Source organism: Xenopus laevis, chromosome 4S, assembly GCF_017654675.1.
Source record: "Xenopus laevis strain J_2021 chromosome 4S, Xenopus_laevis_v10.1, whole genome shotgun sequence".
NCBI classification, from domain to species: domain Eukaryota; kingdom Metazoa; phylum Chordata; class Amphibia; order Anura; family Pipidae; genus Xenopus; species Xenopus laevis.
In genome coordinates, this window is record NC_054378.1 from 121,549,167 (window position 1) to 121,569,272 (window position 20,106).

At 40.7% G+C, this 20,106-nt stretch overlaps 1 protein-coding gene across 1 annotated transcript; it reads right to left on the bottom strand.

Moving 5' to 3' along the window:
• Window positions 1–7,246: 7,246 nt before the first annotated feature.
• On the bottom strand, window positions 7,247–16,935 carry arl6ip5.S (ADP ribosylation factor like GTPase 6 interacting protein 5 S homeolog). Its single transcript, NM_001096287.1, is given in 3 exon segments — window positions 7,247–7,441; window positions 9,429–9,646; window positions 16,750–16,935. Coding segments are annotated over 3 exon segments (567 nt in total). The 5' UTR covers window positions 16,926–16,935; the 3' UTR covers window positions 7,247–7,268.
• Between the last annotated feature and the right edge of the window lie 3,171 nt (window positions 16,936–20,106).

Consider the following 20,106-nt stretch of genomic DNA (forward strand, 5'->3'; position numbering starts at 1 on the left):
AATTGTCTCCCTGAATCAGTGGTACAGGCTGATACATTAGATAGGTATAAGAAGGGGTTGGATGGTGTTTAGCAAGTGAGGGAATACAGGGATATGGGAGATAGCTCATAGTACAAGTTGATCCAGGGACTAGTCCGATTGCCATTTTGGATTCAGGAAGGATTTTTTTTTTTTTGGTGAGGCTTCAGATGGATTTTTTGCCTTCCTCTGGATCAACTGGCAGTTAGGCAGATACTTACTATGTTACTAGCTTGATAAGGTGTCCTTGGCTCTAGCAACAATATGATAAACGTTGAATAAAGTCAACATGTTTTTATTAAATGGGGTGGTTCACCCCAAGTTAACTTTTAGTGTGTTATAGAAGGGCTAATTCTAAGCAACTTTTCAACTGGCCTTCATTTTTTATTTTTTGACTGATTTGCCCTTTTCTTCCGACTCTTTCCAGCTTTCAAATGGGGGTCACTGACTCCATCTAAAAAAACAAAGTCAACCCAAACTGCTAAACTTGCAAACTGGAGAGCTGCTGAATAAATGACTCCAATGACACAAGTAATAAAAAATGAAAACCAATTGCAAATTGTCTCAGAATATCACTCTCTACAACATAGAGTCCTGCGCGGAAACCAATTTCTAAGACCCGGACCCGCATATTTACCCACTTTGATCCGCTACCCGACCTGGACCCGCAACTGCCTTATCCGCAACCTGCCGACCGCCATCAAAAAGGAAGTGATGGTGCTGCAAACCAGAAGTGACGTCATCATAAGTGGGCGGGGACACAAACTAGTTTTGTAAAACTTTAAAAGGAGTAAAATATAGACAATATTACATAAGATAAGAAATATAGATGAGACCCACAACCCGGCCCACATCTATACCCGTGGGTTCCAGACCCGCTGCAGGACTCTACTACATCACACTAAAAGTTGATTTAAAGGCAAACAACCCCTTTAACCAAACTAAGTTGGTAACTTCCCAGGAGAAAAAAACCCCAGCAGATTAATATATTACTTCATTGTTTTTAGTGTTGCTCTAATACTACAAAAGCAGCCTGCGTGGTGCTCATGTAAGGGGCCGTGTACAAGCAATGACAACTCACTGAGCCAGGAATACATAACAAATATATAAATCTTATAATTTTCACATCACAACTGATTACAGATCCAATTACATGATTAATAATTATGGTGTTATGGACTCAGAGGGAACTGCTGATCTCATTTTAGTGATAAAGAATCAGTAACACCAAAAAATAATTGAAAGTAGTAGTTAAAGTAAAGTAGTTAAAATATACTGTACTGTTGCCCTGCACTGATAACAGTTATGTGCTTGCTTTAGAAAGACTACTATATATTTTATATGATTAGGCTGCTGTGTAGTGATGGGGGCAGCCATTTAAGCTGAAATAGGAGAAACATCAGAGGATACACAGCAGATAACAGATAAGCCCTGTAGTATACAATGGGATTGTTCCTAATTATCGGTTATCTACTGTGTATACTGTGCTTGAATGGCTGCCCCCATGGCTACACAGCAGCTTGTTTATATAAACTATAGTAGTACTTATCTGTTATCTACTGTGTATCCTGTGCTTGAATGGCTGCCCCCCTGGCTACACAGCAGCTTGTTTATATAAACTATAGTAGTACTTATCTGTTATCTACTGTGTATCCTGTGCTTGAATGGCTGCCCCCCTGGCTACACAGCAGCTTGTTTATATAAACTATAGTAGTACTTATCTGTTATCTACTGTGTATCCTGTGCTTGAATGGCTGCCCCCATGGCTACACAGCAGCTTGTTTATATAAACTATAGTAGTACTTATCTGTTATCTACTGTGTATCCTGTGCTTGAATGGCTGCCCCCATGGCTACACATCAGCTTGTTTATATAAACGATAGTAGTACTTATCTGTTATCTACTGTGTATCCTGTGCTTGAATGGCTGCCCCCATGGCTACACAGCAGCTTGTTTATATAAACTATAGTAGTACTTATCTGTTATCTACTGTGTATCCTGTGCTTGAATGGCTGCCCCCATGGATATACAGCAGCTTGCTTATATAAACTATAGTAGTACTTATCTGTTATCTACTGTGTATCCTGTGCTTGAATGGCTGCCCCCATGGCTACACAGCAGCTTGTTTATATAAACTATAGTATTACTTATCTGTTATTTACTGTGTATCCTGTGCTTGAATGGCTGCCCCCATGGCTACACAGCAGCTTGTTTATATAAACTATAGTATTACTTATCTGTTATCTACTGTGTATCCTGTGCTTGAATGGCTGCCCCCATGGCTACACAGCAGCTTGTTTATATAAACTATAGTAGTACTTAACTGTTATCTACTGTGTATCCTGTGCTTGAATGGCTGCCCCCTGGCTACACAGCAACTTCTTTATATAAACTATAGTAATGTTACACCAGTACATTATATTTTAATTACTTAATTATATTTTAATTACTAGAACTGGTGATGTTACTGTTGCTTTAAGAGTGGCAAGAAATTCCCCCATAAGCCATGATTAAAATATGACCTTGCACAGAAGTAACAAACATCTCTTTCCTCTGGGATAATGTTTATTATTAAAGTTCCAAGCTACAAACTGATATGAATGGGTGGCTTTCTAGCCTTGGGAAACCACATCTCCTTTATGTAGGCTGATGGGAGATTCAGTATTAGTTCCATGTAGCTGTCAGTTTGATGTCACTGAGCAGAGCTGAGAAGTAATAAGGAATTTGCTGCCTCCCAGTTAATGTACATCATTAAAATGTAGGGCTGCACCGAATCCAGGATTCGGTTCGGGATTCAGTCTTTTTCAGCAGGATTCTGATTTTTGTCACAAAACAAGGAAGTAAAAAATGGTTTCCACTTCCCACCCCTAATTTGCATATGCAAATTAGGATTTGGTTCCATCATGCGGCGCTCGATTTCTCCTCCCTGCCTTATAAAGGACATACTGAATTTTGCAGTTCAGTCAGCACTCACCCACGTGTCAATTCAATATTCACAGGCGCACGTGTATTTCAGTCCACTTCCCGTTCTAGTTACAATCCTCCAATAGGCAACACAACACCGCGGATACAAGCTTGACAAAGGGCCGAGATTAGGCCTGAAACATTGCTCTGTAATAGGTCGCGAGCCATATGTTCCAATAAAGGCTTTTTTAATGAAATATCCTGTATCGCGGTGCTGTGTTGCCTATTGGAGCATTATAAAGAACATAGCCAGGGAGGAGAAATCGAGCACCGAACGATGGATCGTCGCCCTGTCACCGTTTCTGAAGAGGAGTGCAAGCGGGGAATCAAGACTTTGCGAATTTAAAGTTAAAAGTGTCTTGGTGTTTTTTTTTTTTGTTAAATACAAACTATTTTTTTTTTTAAAAAAGAAAATGTTTATGTTACAGGTCCTTTAAAATGTAAAAACAGCACTTAAATCCTTGGATGTACTGTATACTGAGTGTTCCAGCACCCAATAATTTAACAACAGGGAACATGAAAATAAAGGCATTTAACGACACAGTCACAAGGTTTTGCATAGAACGTATAAATACTGGTTTTATGTATTGAAAGATTCCTACAATGAAAAAGAAAATCTGGTTTTGACCTAAAGCTTAGAACAGGCATTGCTGTAACCATATAGATGTTGTTGTACTACAAGTTCCAGGGACGGTAGAAGCTTTGCGCACAACAGGTTGGACATTCCTGGCTTAGAATAAATCAGCAACTTGCTCCATCTACTAATGATACAATACATGGATCAGAACACGTACAAATGAGAAGGGGGAGCCAAAGCCATCAATCAAAGAGCAAGTTGATGCAAAACAGCCAATGCAGTCTGTCCTGAAGCTACACTACAGCTACAGAATTGCCACTATAATAATAATAAAAAAAAAAAAAAAGATATCCGGGCACTTTTAAAACTGAAGCAAATTGCTGTTTCCGTGCAAATCTAATCTAAAGCTGGCCATAGACTCAAAAATTTGCTTGTTTGGCGACATTGCCAAATGAGCGGATCTTTCCCCGATTTGCCACTAACGGCATGGCTATATCCAGGACCACCATCAGAAATCGCAGGGCCCCGTACGACAAAATTTCCTGGGCCCCCTGGGCTGCGCCCACCGCAAGACCCACCTACAGGTCCACCCTCCCCACCACACAGTAAAAAAACAAAAAAAAATATTGGTGGCTAGGGTTCCCACATGTTAATAAAAAGATATTGGTGGCCAGGGCCCCCCATAAAAAAAACATTTGTGGCCAGGGCCCCCCATAAAAAAATATTGGTGGCTAGGACCCCACATGAGAAAAAAAAATTGGTGGCCAGGGCCCCCCCCCCACCCACATTATAAGAAAATTAGTGGCCAGGGCCCCTTAAACGTCCATGCCTTCCCAAAGTCATCAGCTCTCAGAAAGATGGGGGCCCAGCTAATCAAGTAAGTGTAGCGTGGCCGGGGGCCCCCTTACCCTCAGGGCCCCCTACAACTCTCCCCCCTGTCCCCCCCTGATGGCTGCCCTGGCTATATCGGGGGTAATTCGAACGTTGGCCGTACGATCGAATTATGATACGCCATGGGGCTCTGACGAGTCGGTCGGTTAAAAATCAAACCTTCCCGATCGATATCGTGGCCAGATATCGATCGGGAAGACCCGTCGGAAGCCCCCATACACGGGCAGATAAGCTGTCAAATTGGTCCGATATCGGCAGCTTTATCTGCCCGTGTATGGCCACCTTAACGCTCAAGTCAAGGATTCATACTACAGGATTTGTCTTTGTGTAACCTCCAGGTCAGTCCAAGATCATATCCGAGGATTCAAGTCACAATTCCCATGTTAATCAGATCAAAAAATATAGTTACAGCTATTAGACCTCTTATCCAGAATGCACGGGACCTGGGGTCTTTTTACGTAATTTGGATCTTCATACCTTACGTCTACTAGAAAATCATGTAAACATTAAATAAACCCAATAGGCTGGTTTTGCTTCCAATAAGGATTAATTATATCTTAGTTGGGATCAAGTACAAGGTACTGTTTTATTATTACGGAGTAAAGGAAATCATTTTTAAAAATTTGGATTATTTAATTATAATGGAGTCTATGGGAGACGGCAAATTAGGATTTGGTTCCATCATGCGGCGCTCGATTTCTCCTCCCTGCCTTATAAAGGACATACTGAATTTTGCAGTTCAGTCAGCACTCACCCACGTGTCAATTCAATATTCACAGGCGCACGTGTATTTCAGTCCACTTCCCGTTCTAGTTACAATCCTCCAATAGGCAACACAACACCGCGGATACAAGCTTGACAAAGGGCCGAGATTAGGCCTGAAACATTGCTCTGTAATAGGTCGCGAGCCATATGTTCCAATAAAGGCTTTTTTAATGAAATATCCTGTATCGCGGTGCTGTGTTGCCTATTGGAGCATTATAAAGAACATAGCCAGGGAGGAGAAATCGAGCACCGAACGATGGATCGTCGCCCTGTCACCGTTTCTGAAGAGGAGTGCAAGCGGGGAATCAAGACTTTGCGAATTTAAAGTTAAAAGTGTCTTGGTGTTTTTTTTTTTTGTTAAATACAAACTATTTTTTTTTTAAAAAAGAAAATGTTTATGTTACAGGTCCTTTAAAATGTAAAAACAGCACTTAAATCCTTGGATGTACTGTATACTGAGTGTTCCAGCACCCAATAATTTAACAACAGGGAACATGAAAATAAAGGCATTTCCGTAATTCGGAGCTTGCCATTATGTGCAAATCCTTATGGCAGTGCTGTATATATATATATATATATATATATATATATATATATATATATATATATATATATATATATATATATATATATATATATTAACCATATGCCTCCACAAGGTATTTCGGACTGTTCAGTGTATAAAAACATATAACAGAGCCTCTGAATATTTTGTGAAATGTTCTATTTAACCCACAATACCCAGCAGTGTTCTAAAGAGCCGCTGACATGGTAACTACAGGCAAAGCTTTCTTGCATTTGATCCTATCACATGGAGTCATTAGTAGGGATGCACCAAATCCACTATTTTGGATTCGGCCGAACCCCCGAATAGTTTTCGAAAGATTCGGCCGAATACCGAACCAACTCCTAATTTGCATATGCAAATTAGGGGTGGGAATGGGAAAACATTTATTACTTTCTTGTTTTGTGACAAAAAGTCACCCGATTTCCCTCCCGTTCCTAATTTGCATATGCAAATTAGGCTTCGGTTCAGTCGGGCAGAAGGATTCGGCTGAATCCGACTCCTGCTGAAAAAGGCTGAATCCGGAACCGAATCCTGGATTCGGTGCATCCCTAGTTATTAGTCTGATTATACAGATGGTTGAAGCACGACTGGATCTATCAAAATCCATATAATTGGTTGGGATCTATCAAGTGAGGCTCAAAGAGTCTGAATTGGAGTAACAAAGACATCTAAAATAACATGCCTGGATCAGTAATGTATTTCCGTGTTACAGCTAACTGTACTAAAGGACTCACAATAACAACGTCATTTATTTCAGGGTCAGAGTCCGGATATAGGTTATTTCTGTGTAAAGTGATGACATCAGCATGAGTTTTCCCATCAACCTACACCAATATACATTGTGAATGAAGCAAAGTTTGTCCTCATCTTGCATCCCACTGCAGTTTTTATTTGTACAGCTATGGGAACCGTTATCCGTAAACCCATTATCAAGAAAGATCGAAATTACGGAAAGGGCATCTGCCGTAGACTCCATTTTATCCAAATTTATAAAAAGGATTCCCTTTTTCTCTGTAATAATAAAACAGTAGCTTGTACTTGATCCCAACTAAGATACATTAATGCTTATTGGAGGCAAAACCAGACTGTTGGGTTTATTTAATGTTTACATGATTTTCTAGTAGACTTAAGGAATGAAGATCCAAATTATTGAAAGATCCATTATCCGGAAAACCCCCAGGCATTCTGGATAAGAGGTCCCATACTGCACTGTGGAAAAGCAGTATATGTTACCTGTGGACTGGTTATTATGGGTTACAGGAGCAGGACAAACTTTGCCTTCAGTGCTTTATGCCAAAAGATAGGGAATCTGCGACGTTTCAGAAACAAATGGAAAATACAGCAACAACGGGAAACTTTTCGCTCCAAGTTCCCCAACTTTACACTGTAATAAAGACAAGGAAATGTGGCATCTTTGGATTCTGCCAAGTCACACAGGAAAAGATACATCTCTGCACGTCATACACAGAAGCTTAATGAGTCTTTTTATTCTTTTGCTTTGCTAATGAAGTCTGAGATTTTAGCAAAGTTTTCATCTTGTTGTTCAAGAGCCTCGAGGACAATGCTCATGGGAGTCTTCTTTAGCCCAATGCCCTCCATCTTGTTCTCCACTTTGTTTTTCAAGTTCCGAAGTCTCAGAGAGGCGTGGATGAACATCACTGAAACACAAATGTCCGGATGTCACATACACAATGAGGTGATTACTGCAAACAAACTGCCCTGTTGATGATCCCTATGGGGGTCATTTATCAACAACGGGCAAATTTGCCCATGGGCAATGACCCATGACAACCAATAAGATTGTTGCATTCATTCTTCTACTTACAGCTGGCTTTAAAAAGCTAATCACTGATCACTGGTTGTTATGGGCAAAGTTGCCCAGTGTTGATAAATGAGCCCCTTTGTGTTTTAGTTACAGGATCTGCCTACTTACCAAAGCATTGTGCCGAAGGGAATCCTATTATTCCAGATTTAAAAAAAATTAACATTCCTACCTGATCCCCCGACCTACCCCCCCCCCCCTCGCCAGCAAAGATTCGGCTGTATACCGAACAGAATCCGAATATGCAAATTGGGGGCAGGAAAGGAAAAAGTGGAATAAATTCTCTTTTTTTTTTTTTTATGAAAATCACGTGATCTCCCTACCCGCCGAATCCCGAACAGAATCCCCCTTTTTGTATTTGCATCTGTGGAGTGCACCTTTAAAATATATACTTATATAAAAAATTTATATATTGGCACAGTATCAAAAATGAACTGAACAAAGAAACCCTAGAGGAAGGGTATATAACTAATGCTCAATCAGTTGGAGCAAACATTAAAACGAGGGCTCTGTTAACTGAGGCTGAAAAGCCAGTACAGTTGTTTGGACGGATAGTATTGTGCGGGGATTAGAGTAATGCAGTTTTCCAGGATGTGTGTGCGGACGCTTGGGTAGCTGAGACAGCAAAGGAGAAATACCAAAACTGCAAGGGATATATATGACTTGATTTTAGACATGGTGCGTTTTGTCACGTTTTGAAGGGGTGGTTCAACTTTAAGTTAAATTTTAGTATGTTATAGAATGGACCACTCAAAGCAACTTTCCAATTAGTCTTCATTATTTATTTTGTATTGTTATTAAATTATTCTTCTTCTGACTGTTTCCAGCTTTCATATGGGGGTCACTGACCCCATCTTAACCTGACCCCGACCCGCAACTGTCTTATCTGCAGCCCGCAACCCACTGACGACCATCAAGCAGGAAATGATGTTGCTGTAAACCGGAAGTGACATCAAAAGTGGGCGGGGACAGAAACACGTTTCATAAGACATAAGATAAGAAATTTAGATGAGATCCGCAACTCGCATCTATACCCGCACCTGAAAATCCTACCCTGAATCCGCAGGGTACCTGCTTTTGTTTTGCGGGTAACCCGCAGGTTAGAGCCCTGCAGCGGGCGGGTACATGTGGGTTACCAGCAAAAACCTGCTGTACCCTGCGGGTTGCGGGAAGAAGTTCCGAGTGCAGGTAAAGACGCGGGTCAGCGGTTTTGTGGGTTTGCAGGTAGCGCCGCGGGTCTTGTCAATAGTGATATTTACTCCTTTTTTCTGATCATGTCTACTTCCGAGGATGTCACTTCCGGTTTACAATGACAGCACTTCCTGTTTTACTCCTTTTTTTTCTGATCACGTCTACTTCTGATGATGCCACTTCTGGTTTACAACGACAGCACTTCCTGATTCTTGATGGTAAGCAGGTCACGGGTCCGGGTTGCGGATAAGGTACTTGCAGGTCGGGTAGCGGGTAAGAATGTGGGTTGCGTGTCCGAGTTGCGGGTATGAGTCGGTTCCAAAAAATGGACCTGTGCAGGACTCTACTGCGGTTACCAGACCCGCTGCAGAACTTTAGTGCTAGGCCCTAAATTTATTCTTGGCTTTTTCTGCCCTTGAAACGATAACTATGCTTCAAAGCATGGCACAGTTCTCTATGTGCGCAACGCCTATAATTTGGATGAGGCATTACCCTGTCTGTATAATTCCCCCATCTCTCTGCTTCTCCTCAAGGAAACTGAGTTACTGAATCAGACTGTCGTTCCCTGAATGTAACATTCAAACTTTAATATTAAAATAACGTTTTCTAAACAAACAATGTGAGTGACTCACGTAACATCGGGAAGGTGATTCCGAACACAAACACCATTACGTCCCCGAACAGCGAGATGATGAAGTAACTGGACAGCATGATCGCCAGGATAAACACAGTGGGATACTGCTTCTTAAATTTGCGGAAGAAATCCTTATTGTGGGACGTCCAGACAAAGCCCAAGAAGATCAGAACTACGATGGTGCCGCCCAGAAGCATTCCAAATGGGTTAAAAAATCTAAGGAAAAAGAAATGAAATAAGAAAAATACATATTACATGTTTATACCTTGGGTTATACAGAAGGGAAAAGAAGTATTAAAACTTTGTTTTTCTCAGTAAATATATTTCTAATGGGGCTATTGACATGAAATTAACACCAGATGTCAGTAACAGCCCAAGTAATCCACACGTACAAAGAACTCAATGACACAGGGAATAATTACTGAACACGCTTACTGAAAGTATTTAATTAGTAGAAAAGCCTTTGCTGTAATGACAACTTGAAGATGCCTCCTGTATGGAGAAACTAGTCACATCCATTGCTCAGGTGGGCTTTGGGCTCATTCTTCCACACAAACGGTCTTCAAATCTTGAAGTTTCCGGGCATCTGCTATGAACTCTGATCTTCAGTTCTTTCCTTAGATTTTCAGTTGGATTCAAGTCTGGTGATTGACGTGGCAGCTTCTTGCAGCTTTATTTTCTTTCTCTGAAACAAGTTGAGAGTTTCCTTGGCTGTGTGTTTGGGATCATTGTCTTGCTGAAATGTCCACCTTTGTTTCATCTTCTGCATCCTGGCAGATGGCAGCAGAGTCTTATCAATAATGCCCTGGTGCATTTCATCCATCCTTCAATTATATTAAGTCTACCAGTACCACACCATGATGTTCCCACCTCCAAAATTCACTGTTTCGGGCCATTTATCCTCCAAACATGGTGTGTGCAATGACATGCAAAGATTTCAGTTTTGGTCTCATCTGACCAGACCATATTCTCCCACAATTTAATTGACTTGTCCAAATTTTTGCAGAAAACTTTAAACGAACTTCAACGTGCTTTTTCTTCAGCAGTGGAGTTTTGCCCGGTGAGTGTGCATAGAGTCATGTCAGTTATTGTTTTCTTTGAAACAACTGTACCTGCTAATTCAAGGTCTTTCCTGAAGCTCTCAGTGACTGATCCTTGGCTCTTGGACAACTTTTCTGATTATTCTTTTGACTCCTCTGTCAGAAGTCTTGCAAGGAACTTCTGGTAGTGGCCAATTTAGGGTGAAATTATCCGGATTACGGTGCCAATGGAACATTTAGAATCTTCGAAACATGACTGTAACCAATGCCATCAGTATGTTTTGCAATTAGGTTGTGAAGGTCTTGAGAGAGCTCTTTGCTTTTACCCATCATGAGATGCTTCTTGTGTGATACCTTGGTAATGAGAAACCTTTTTATAGGCCTTCAATTAGGACTAAACCAGCAGATATTAATTTGCACTAATATGGGGCAGGATTGCTTTCTAAATACTGACACATTTCAGCAGGTTTCTTGGCTTTCCATGCCTTTTTGCACCTCCTTTTCTTCATTTGTTCAATACTTATTCCCCGTTTCATTCCATTTTACTACACATAACTTCATTTATGGACTTATTTGTTTTGAGTATGTGTGGATTACTTGGGTTGTTGCCGACATCTGGTGTGAATTTCATGTCAATAGCCCCATTAGAAATACAGTAGAACGCAGATTTTACGTTTCTCAAGGGACCGTGGGGAAAAGAAAAAAGTAAAATCCAGGAAAATGTAAAATAAGGGAAAAGTAATTTTGTTTTTATTTGAAACAAAATTACTACCACATTCTTGTGTCTTTCCCTCGCTCCCTCATTCTCCAACAAAGCTGTCACTTCATTTTGCTACTTTGACAGTCTTGAGCCCCAGTCCCTAACTCCTAATTTAGCACTGCTTGACTCTCCACACCCTCCAACACAGCTACTGCTGGAGTCCACTTTCTTCTCCAACAAATATTACCTCTCCTGATTGCTTCTAAAACTTGCATCCTGCCTGGCCCCTCCTTTCTTCTCAAGCACGGCTGCCGTTACCCCTTTGCTGCTCACAATCTTACGCCCTGGTCCCTTACTTCTTCTTCAGCACCTCCTGCCTCTTTGCACCCAGTCCCATACTCCTTCTTCCTCCTTGCCGGGTCCAGCAGAATTGTGCAGCATGTCAAAGTTTCAAACGTCTAAACACTAAGGGGCAGATTTATCAAGGGTCGAATTTTCGAATTTTTTATGGTCAAAACTGTCAAATTCGACTAGGGAGTTATTCAAAATCGATTCAAGTTTTTTTTGTTTTTTTTTTAAATCAAATTCGATTTTCAAGATTTATCATACTCTGGCCCTTTAAGAACTCAAATTTGACCATTCGCTACCAAAAACCTGCGAATTGCTGTTTAAGTCAATGGGATCAATTTAGAGTTTGCAGCCTACCTGGCATTCGAGTTTTTTACGGAGAAAAAACTCGAAACGAAAATTCTAATCAAATTCAGTTCAGGTTTTCGGGTCAATTCCATTCATCTGAGTTTAAAAAATTATATATTTTTTAATAAATTTCAATTGGTCGAATTTCAAATTCATGGGAGTTTTTAAAAACTCACATGAATTCGAAATTCGACCTTTGATAAATGTGCCTCTAAATTTAAAAGGGTTTTAACGGATAAAATAGAGCGACTGGCAAGGGACAAGAGTGATAAAGCGACGTAAAACACAGGAAAAACTCCTTTTGAAATGCATTAGAACATGAAGGGACTGTGGGAAAAAAACCTTAAAATCCGGGAAAAAGTAATAAAGAGTACGCAAAATTGGGGTTATACTGTATATTTACTGAGAAAAACATTGACATTTCAATACTTATTTTCCCAGCTGTATATAAACTGAAAGTTTGGCAAGTGTTAGAGGTACTTATTTAGGCCTAAATGAACTGAACAGCTTCTGACCATCTCTGTGTATGTGATATCCTTCTATTTGGACTGCAGAGCAGTCAATCGGATACCCTAGTTTTAAAGGATTAATAAACCTTTAAAATAAGTGAATGTAAAATTGACGAGAGTGCTATTCTAAGCACTTTTGTAATTTACATTCATTCATTATTTATTTTGTATTCCAAGATATTAAGGGATACATGTACTGTTAATATGAACAAATTTTGTTACAACAGCTCCACCTGCTGGTCAGTTTCCGACCAGTCTGACCACCAAGTAGTCAAGGAAGTTGTCAGGAGAAAGAAAGAGGCTGCTCTGATGTTCTTCTGGAGGTTTCTAATTTTTTTTCCTAAGCAGAAGAACATCAGAGCAGCCTCTTTCTCTCTCCAGACAACTTCCTTGACTACTTGGTGGTCAGACTGATGGGAAAATGACCAGCAGGTGGCGCTGTTTGAGCAAAATGAATTCATATAAACAGCACATGTATCCCTTAATATCTTGGAATAAAAAGAAAATAAACAATGAATGTAAATTACAAAAGGGCTTAAAATAGCCCCCTCATCATTTTTACATTCACTTATTTTAAAGGTTTACTTATCCTTTAAGTATGTCCATAACAAGCCCTATCCATGGCCCGGATGTTGAAGAAAAAAAAAAAAAAAAAAAGATATACTTCCCCTTAACAGGATTAACCTATCCATTTATGGCATTCCCGCAAGATGGCTAAGCACATTATTGATCAATACTTTCATTCCTGCCTTCACCTGCTGCGTTCAGTCATTCTTCCCCCATTGCAACACCGTGAATACTTGGACTGGCACATTCACAACGGGCAGCAACACAGGCGGTGGATACAGCAGACTCGTTTATATTTAGAACATAACTTATATCTCTGGCCTGGAAAAATGGAGTCACTTGGCATATGGCAGATATGTATTCTCAGACCAACGCCCTACAGCCAATGCAACAGACTCATACATTGAGCAGGAGAATATCTACACTACACTCGTACATTATTGCCTACAATGCTACAAGCCACATGCATGGATAAAGGGCCCACAAACTAGCCAGTGCCACCCTATCACAAGTAGCATGCTCTGGTCATGGGTTGTATAATGTGCTTGTAAACCACCATCACGTCAGAGTTGGCTACACCAGACAGAATCCAATTCCTCCTGCCGGCCTGTGATTAAATTCATCATTTAACAGCAAACTGATCATTATAAATCCTAAAACGGAATACGGCTAAAAATGCCGTATTTTATATAATTAATTCCCAGTACAAACCCAGAGGTTCAGCAGCCTATTCAGTTTATTTAATGTTAAAAAGGGGTTGTTCAACTTCCAAACACTTTTTTCAGTTCGGTTGTTTTCAGATTGTTCCCCAGAAATAAAGACTTTTTTCAATTACTTTCCATTATTTATTTTTTTACTGTTTTTCCAAAATCTAAGTTTAGGGCAGGGGCACACAGGCAGATTCGGGGAGATTTAGTCACCTGGCGACTAATCGCCGCGTCTTCGGGGCGACAATCTCCTGGAAACTGCCTTCCCCCTGCCAAAATTAAAAATTGCCTGCGGCAATGCACTCGCCGCGCTTCGATTTCCGAAGTCACCTCACAAGGAAACTTTGGGCGACTTTGGAAATCAAAGCGCGGCGAGTGCATTGCCGCAGGCAATTTTTCATTTTAGCCAGCGGAACGCAGTTCGGGGAGATTGTCGCCCCGAAGAAGAGGCGATTAGTCGCCAGGCGACTAAATCTCCCTGAATCTGCCCGTGTGCCCCTGTCCTCAAAGTTGAATGTTGGTGTCTCTGGTGTTTGAGTCTGGCAGCTCAGTAATTCAGGTGCAGATTCTAAATTGTTACAATTTTGCAACATTTAGTTGATCCATTTCTCAGCAGCATCTCTGGAGTATCAGTAACTATTGTATCAATTCTAACAGCTGCCTGTAATGAAACCCAGGGAGTCTGCTCAGCAGGGACAAAGATGAAAAATTTATCAACTAAATGTATCAATTTAGAATGTTTTACAGGGTCGGCGACCCCACCATCCCAGAGCTGCTTTAGAAGGTGAAAAATTACACTTTACACTTCAATATTAGAAAAAGGTCACACGTAGAAAATAGAAGTGATTTGAAAAAGTTGTTATTTTTGGTGATCTATCTGAAAACAACTAGTTGTTTGATGGTGAACAATCCCTTTAAATGATTTTCTAGCAGACTTGGGGGCACATTTACTTAGCTCGAGTGAAGGATTAGAATAAAAAATACTTCGAATTTCAAAGTATTTTTTTTGGCTACTTTGACCTTCGAATCGAACAATTCAAACTAAAAATTGTTCGACTATTCGATAGTCGAAGTACTGTCTCTTTAAAAAACACTTTGACCACCTACTTCACCACTTAAAACCTACCGAGCACCAATGTTAGCCTATGGGGAAGGTCCCCAAAGGCTTTCCTAGCTTTTTTTGATTGAAGGAAAATCGTTTGATCGATGAATTAAAATCCTTCGAATCGTTGGAAGGATTTAATCGTTCGATCGAACGAAATTTCGGTAAATCCTTCAACTTCGAAGGTCGGATATCAAGGGTTAATTAACCCTCGGCAGTTCTTTTTTTCCCCCACTAAAAATTCGGATTTTATAGTATAAAAATACAAATTTTTCACATTCAGAGTTTAAAAAGCTGGTTTGGGAATTTCGGTATTAAATGCATATTTTCTACAAAAATAGGTTAAACTAGACAAGTTCACCAGCACAAAAAAAAAAGCAAATGCAACATATGCCACAAAGGAAAGGCTAGATTAAAGATGAGAAGTGGATGGGGCCTATGGAGTGCAGCTAGGCACAAAACAGATTAGGAGGTTGCGTAAATCGGTCAGGCTCAGAGCATATGGTATAATTAGTCGTGACCCTGCCTGGAAATCTAATTATCAGCAAAGCATTCTGAAATGCTGACAGGTCAGGTTAAAGCAAACAGCTCCCATATCTGTACACTCGATATTCTAAAAATAAATGAAAAAAAATATAGAAAGGTACTGCTCTTGGTTTCTTGGGTTTTCTCATTTGAAGTTTAACATACAAACTACCATGAGTCAAGTGATAAACATGCAGTGAATCAGCAACCTTCAAAGCCGGTGCAGCTGTTCAATTTCAATTTAAAGGAGAACTAAAGCCTAACTAAAGAAGTAGCTAGAAATGATGTACATTATGTTTTATGCTTCTGTACCAGCCCAAGGCAACCACAGCCCTTTAGCAGTAAAGATCTGTGTCTCTCCAAAGATGCCCCAGTAGCTCCCCATCTTCTTTTCTGCTGATTCACTGCACATGCTCTGTGCTGCTGTCACTTACTGAGCTTAGGGAGCCACTCACAATATACAGTACACATAGAATAGAAATGTCACAATATAAGGCTGATTAGTAATTAATACAGATAATTACTACATGGCAGCACAGAAACCAGTGTAATTAGCATCAGAATTTAATAATCAGCAAACCTGTAGCATCAGCTTATATTACAGCCAGGGAAGCTCATTTTCTGCTGGATAATTAGTGACGAGCCCTAAGCTTAGCTTCTCAACAGCCAATCAGAGCCCACTGAGCATGTGAGTGTCACAGACACTTTCCAAGATGGTGACCCCCTGTGACAAGTTTGAAGTCCTGGATGATGTAGAGAGTGATGTAATTAGACAATCTGCCCTTGGCTTTAATTTTATACTATTTGTGATTATAGAATTTTCCCTTTGATCGTGATATATATATATATATATATATATATATATATATATATATAAATACGTTGTAGATGGGTGCACACCAGGAACGTTTAAAGTCAAATTACTTAAAGATTAAAACATACTTTATTGAAAAAATTTTTAAAACAGGCCAACGTTTCGGTCTCCTTCTCAGACCATTATCAAGACCAAGGGTCTTGATAATGGTCTGAGAAGGAGACCGAAACGTTGGCCTGTTTTAAAAAATTTTTCAATAAAGTATGTTTTAATCTTTAAGTAATTTGACTTTAAACGTTCCTGGTGTGCACCCATCTACAACGTATTTATCTATTCCATTACGGGTAGCACCTGGGTCACTTACTGCTGTTTGGAGTGCGGAGAAAACACAAGGACTTTATATATATATATATATATATATATATATATATATATATATATATATATATATATATGTATATATATAAAAAATATACACACACACATATAGGTTTTTTAATCTTTCCAGCTTCCAAATAGGGGTCACTGACCCAAAAAAAAAAAATATATATATATATATATTTCTATTATGAATATAAAGTAAGTTTAGCAGCAGCAGTCTATAGAGATCTCCATAAGGAAAAGTACAGAGCCCTGTGCCAGCCTGGCATCTCTCTTACCCCACCAGGCAGATGACGGCGGCTGCCATGGCCAAATAGTTGGTCTGGTAGTAGACGAGGTTGCTGACCACTCTGTTGTTCCATTTGGAGATGTCTTTGAAGTCGGGCACGGCGAAGCGGTCGCTGCCAGGGAAGAAATCCTCCCAGGGTCGGAGAGGAGCCACCTGCACGTCCATACTATCTGTAACAAATAGCGGAACTGGGAAAGGGGCTGCGCAAGCGCACTACTGTCATCAGCCTCTATTACTTCATCCCCGCCTGAGTGGAGCGTCCGTGCGCATGCGTGTCTGTTGTGCGCATTTTGTTCCTTACGCACGCGCGCAGATCCAATACAGCGAGAGCCAGGTGGCACTAGAGAGCTATGTTTTGTGCAGCCATTTGATACGCCAATCAACATCTCTCTTCCGGGCGGAGAGAGGCGCTCTAACCTCATGAAGTAAATCTCGGTGGCGTTTTTCCACCCACAAGCCAAAGAGCGCTGCCGGAAGTGGAGTTTGTCGGTGTCCAGAGGCTGCTGTGGAAAACAAAAACAACAAGTTGTAAATGTGCGCGATTAACCCTTTCACTGCCAGCTGATTAGATCCTTTTATTGCCAGACCATTTTTGAACGTTTTGTACTTTTTCACTTTAAAGGAACAGTAACACCCAAAAAAATGAAAGTGTTTTAAAGTAATAAAATTAACATATAGTGTAAAGCTGATGTGTTTGCTTTAGAAACTCTACTATAGTTTATATAAACAAGCTGCTGTGTAGCCATGGGGGCAGCCATTCAAGCACATGATACACAGTAGATAACAGATAAGTACTACTATAGTTTATATAAACAAGCTGCTGTGTAGCCATGGGGGCAGCCATTCAAGCACAGGATACACAGTAGATAACAGATAAGTACTACTATAGTTTATATAAACAAGCTGCTGTGTAGCCATGGGGGCAGCCATTCAAGCACAGGATACACAGTAGATAACAGATAAGTACTACTATAGTTTATATAAACAAGCTGCTGTGTAGCCATGGGGGCAGCCATTCAAGCACAGGATAACAGATAAGTACTACTATAGTTTATATAAACAAGCTGCTATTTAGCCAAGGGGGCAGCCATTCAAGCACAGGATACACAGTAGATAACAGATAAGTACTACTATAGTTTATATAAACAAGCTGCTGTGTAGCCATGGGGGCAGCCATTCAAGCACAGGATACCCAGTAGATAACAGATAAGTACTACTATAGTTTATATAAACAAGCTGCTGTGTAGCCATGGGGGCAGCCATTCAAGCACAGGATACACAGTAGATAACAGATAAGTACTACTATAGTTTATATAAACAAGCTGCTGTTTAGCCAAGGGGGCAGCTATTCAAATGAGAAAAGGTTCAGGTTACACAGCAGATACCGTAACATAAATTCTGTAGAACATAATGGTGTTATCTGTTATCCACTATTTAACTTGTGCCATATAGACTTTTTTCAATTTCTGCCATTGCTACACAGCAGCTTGTTTATATGAACTATAATTTTGTTTCTGAAGCAGTCAGTTTTACCAGCGCAGGGCAACAGTACGTGATATTTTCATTACTTTAAAACACTTTTTTGGTGCTGCTGTTCCTTTAAGGTCTTTACACTTGCACCAAGGTTTATTCACTGAGGAACAAAGCAGAGTGGGGTACCTGGGACCTGCAGAAGGGTCCGATAATAACTTGACCTTTGCTCTCACGTTGCCATTTTACTTGGGGCATAAACAAACACTTTCCCAACAACGTGGTGAATTTAAAGGTCAAGGAAACCATTTCTCCGAAGCGTTCAATATGTTATAGAGGCCCCCTTGCAGTCCCTGATCACTAGGTTACTTTTAACAAATATGAATTTGTTTCCTGTATTGCCCTCACAGTCTACTGTCTACAGCGCTCTTAAAGGAGAAGGAAACCCACTGGGCGCAAAACCCCTCCCCTGTGTTTCCCCCCCCCCTCCCTCCTCCCCCCTGGCCTACCTGTCCCCCTGGGCAAATGCCCCTAACTTGTTACTCACCCCTCTGCGCAGGTCCTTTGACCGGCGTCTTCTGGCGCATGCGCAGTAGGAATAGTTACAGGTACGGATCTATTGCGCATGCGCCGAATGTCACAAAGTTTTTCGATTTCAGTTCGTGACATTCGGCGCATGCGCAATAGATCCGTACCTGTAACTATTCCTACTGCGCATGCGCCAGAAGACGCCGGTCAAAGCAGGAAGAAGACCGCGTGGGAGAAGATGGCGTCTGCGAACTCCGTGGACAGGACCTGCGAAGAGGGGTGAGTAACAAGTTAAGGGCATTTGCCCAGGGGGACAGGTAGGCCAGGGGGGAGGAGGGAGGGGGGGCAACACAGGGGAGGGGTTTTGCGCCCAGGGGGTTTCCTTCTCCTTTAAGATGGCTGCTGGAATTCATCCACCTGTTCGCCAATCACTGCGTGCTGCTTCTGAATAAGTAAATAGCTCGCTGCTTGGTCTGATCGCGGGACCGATTGAAGCAGGATGGATGGTGGGATATTCTTTTTACGATATTTTGAAAAGCGTGGCACTTGCACAGCTAAATGGCTGCAAACTGAAGAGGTTTTAGAGTTTTAGAGCGCTGCAAAGTTGACTGGCGATATGCCGGTCCAATGACTTATAGAGGCCCATTTATCAAATTTTTCTCTGAAAAATACTCCGACCAAATCCGCACAGGTTTTTTCCCCATATTTCCCAATATATTTTCCAGACAATTTCCGGTGCAGGGAAAAAAAACGAATCGTGCTAATTTTTCAGATTGCCCACCTGAAAACAGATTTTTTTTTTCTCACATTTTTACCCAAAAAACCACGACATCTTCGGATAATTGCACGAAACACAGCACAGATCAAGATATCATCGGGACTTCTCCTATTGACTTAAATGCAACCTTGGCAGGTCAGAGATGTCGGATTTTCGGATTTAGACTTTTTCTATCCTCTCTTGGTATCCCGAAAAAATCAAGTCTTTTTTTCCCCCACTAAAAATTCTGATTCTATAGTAAAAAAAAGCTAATTTTTCAGGTTTTTGCCATTCAGACTTTAATAAATAACCTTACAATAATCAGGATAAACATAATGCCCCAGAATGGTTGGTACATAACTCACCAAATAGTAAATGTGCTCCAGCGCCAGACCCCCAGCTTTAGGGAGCAGTACAACGAAGGATTAGAAGAAGCAGGGCCGACAGGCACTCAAACGGATCCACAGGATCACAGAAAATTAGTTAAAGGGAACCCGTCACCCTAAAAAATTATTCCTAATCCTATTTTATCACATTAGTCAAGCAAAATAAACTTTAATTGCACTGTATAAATTATTTGAATCTTATTTC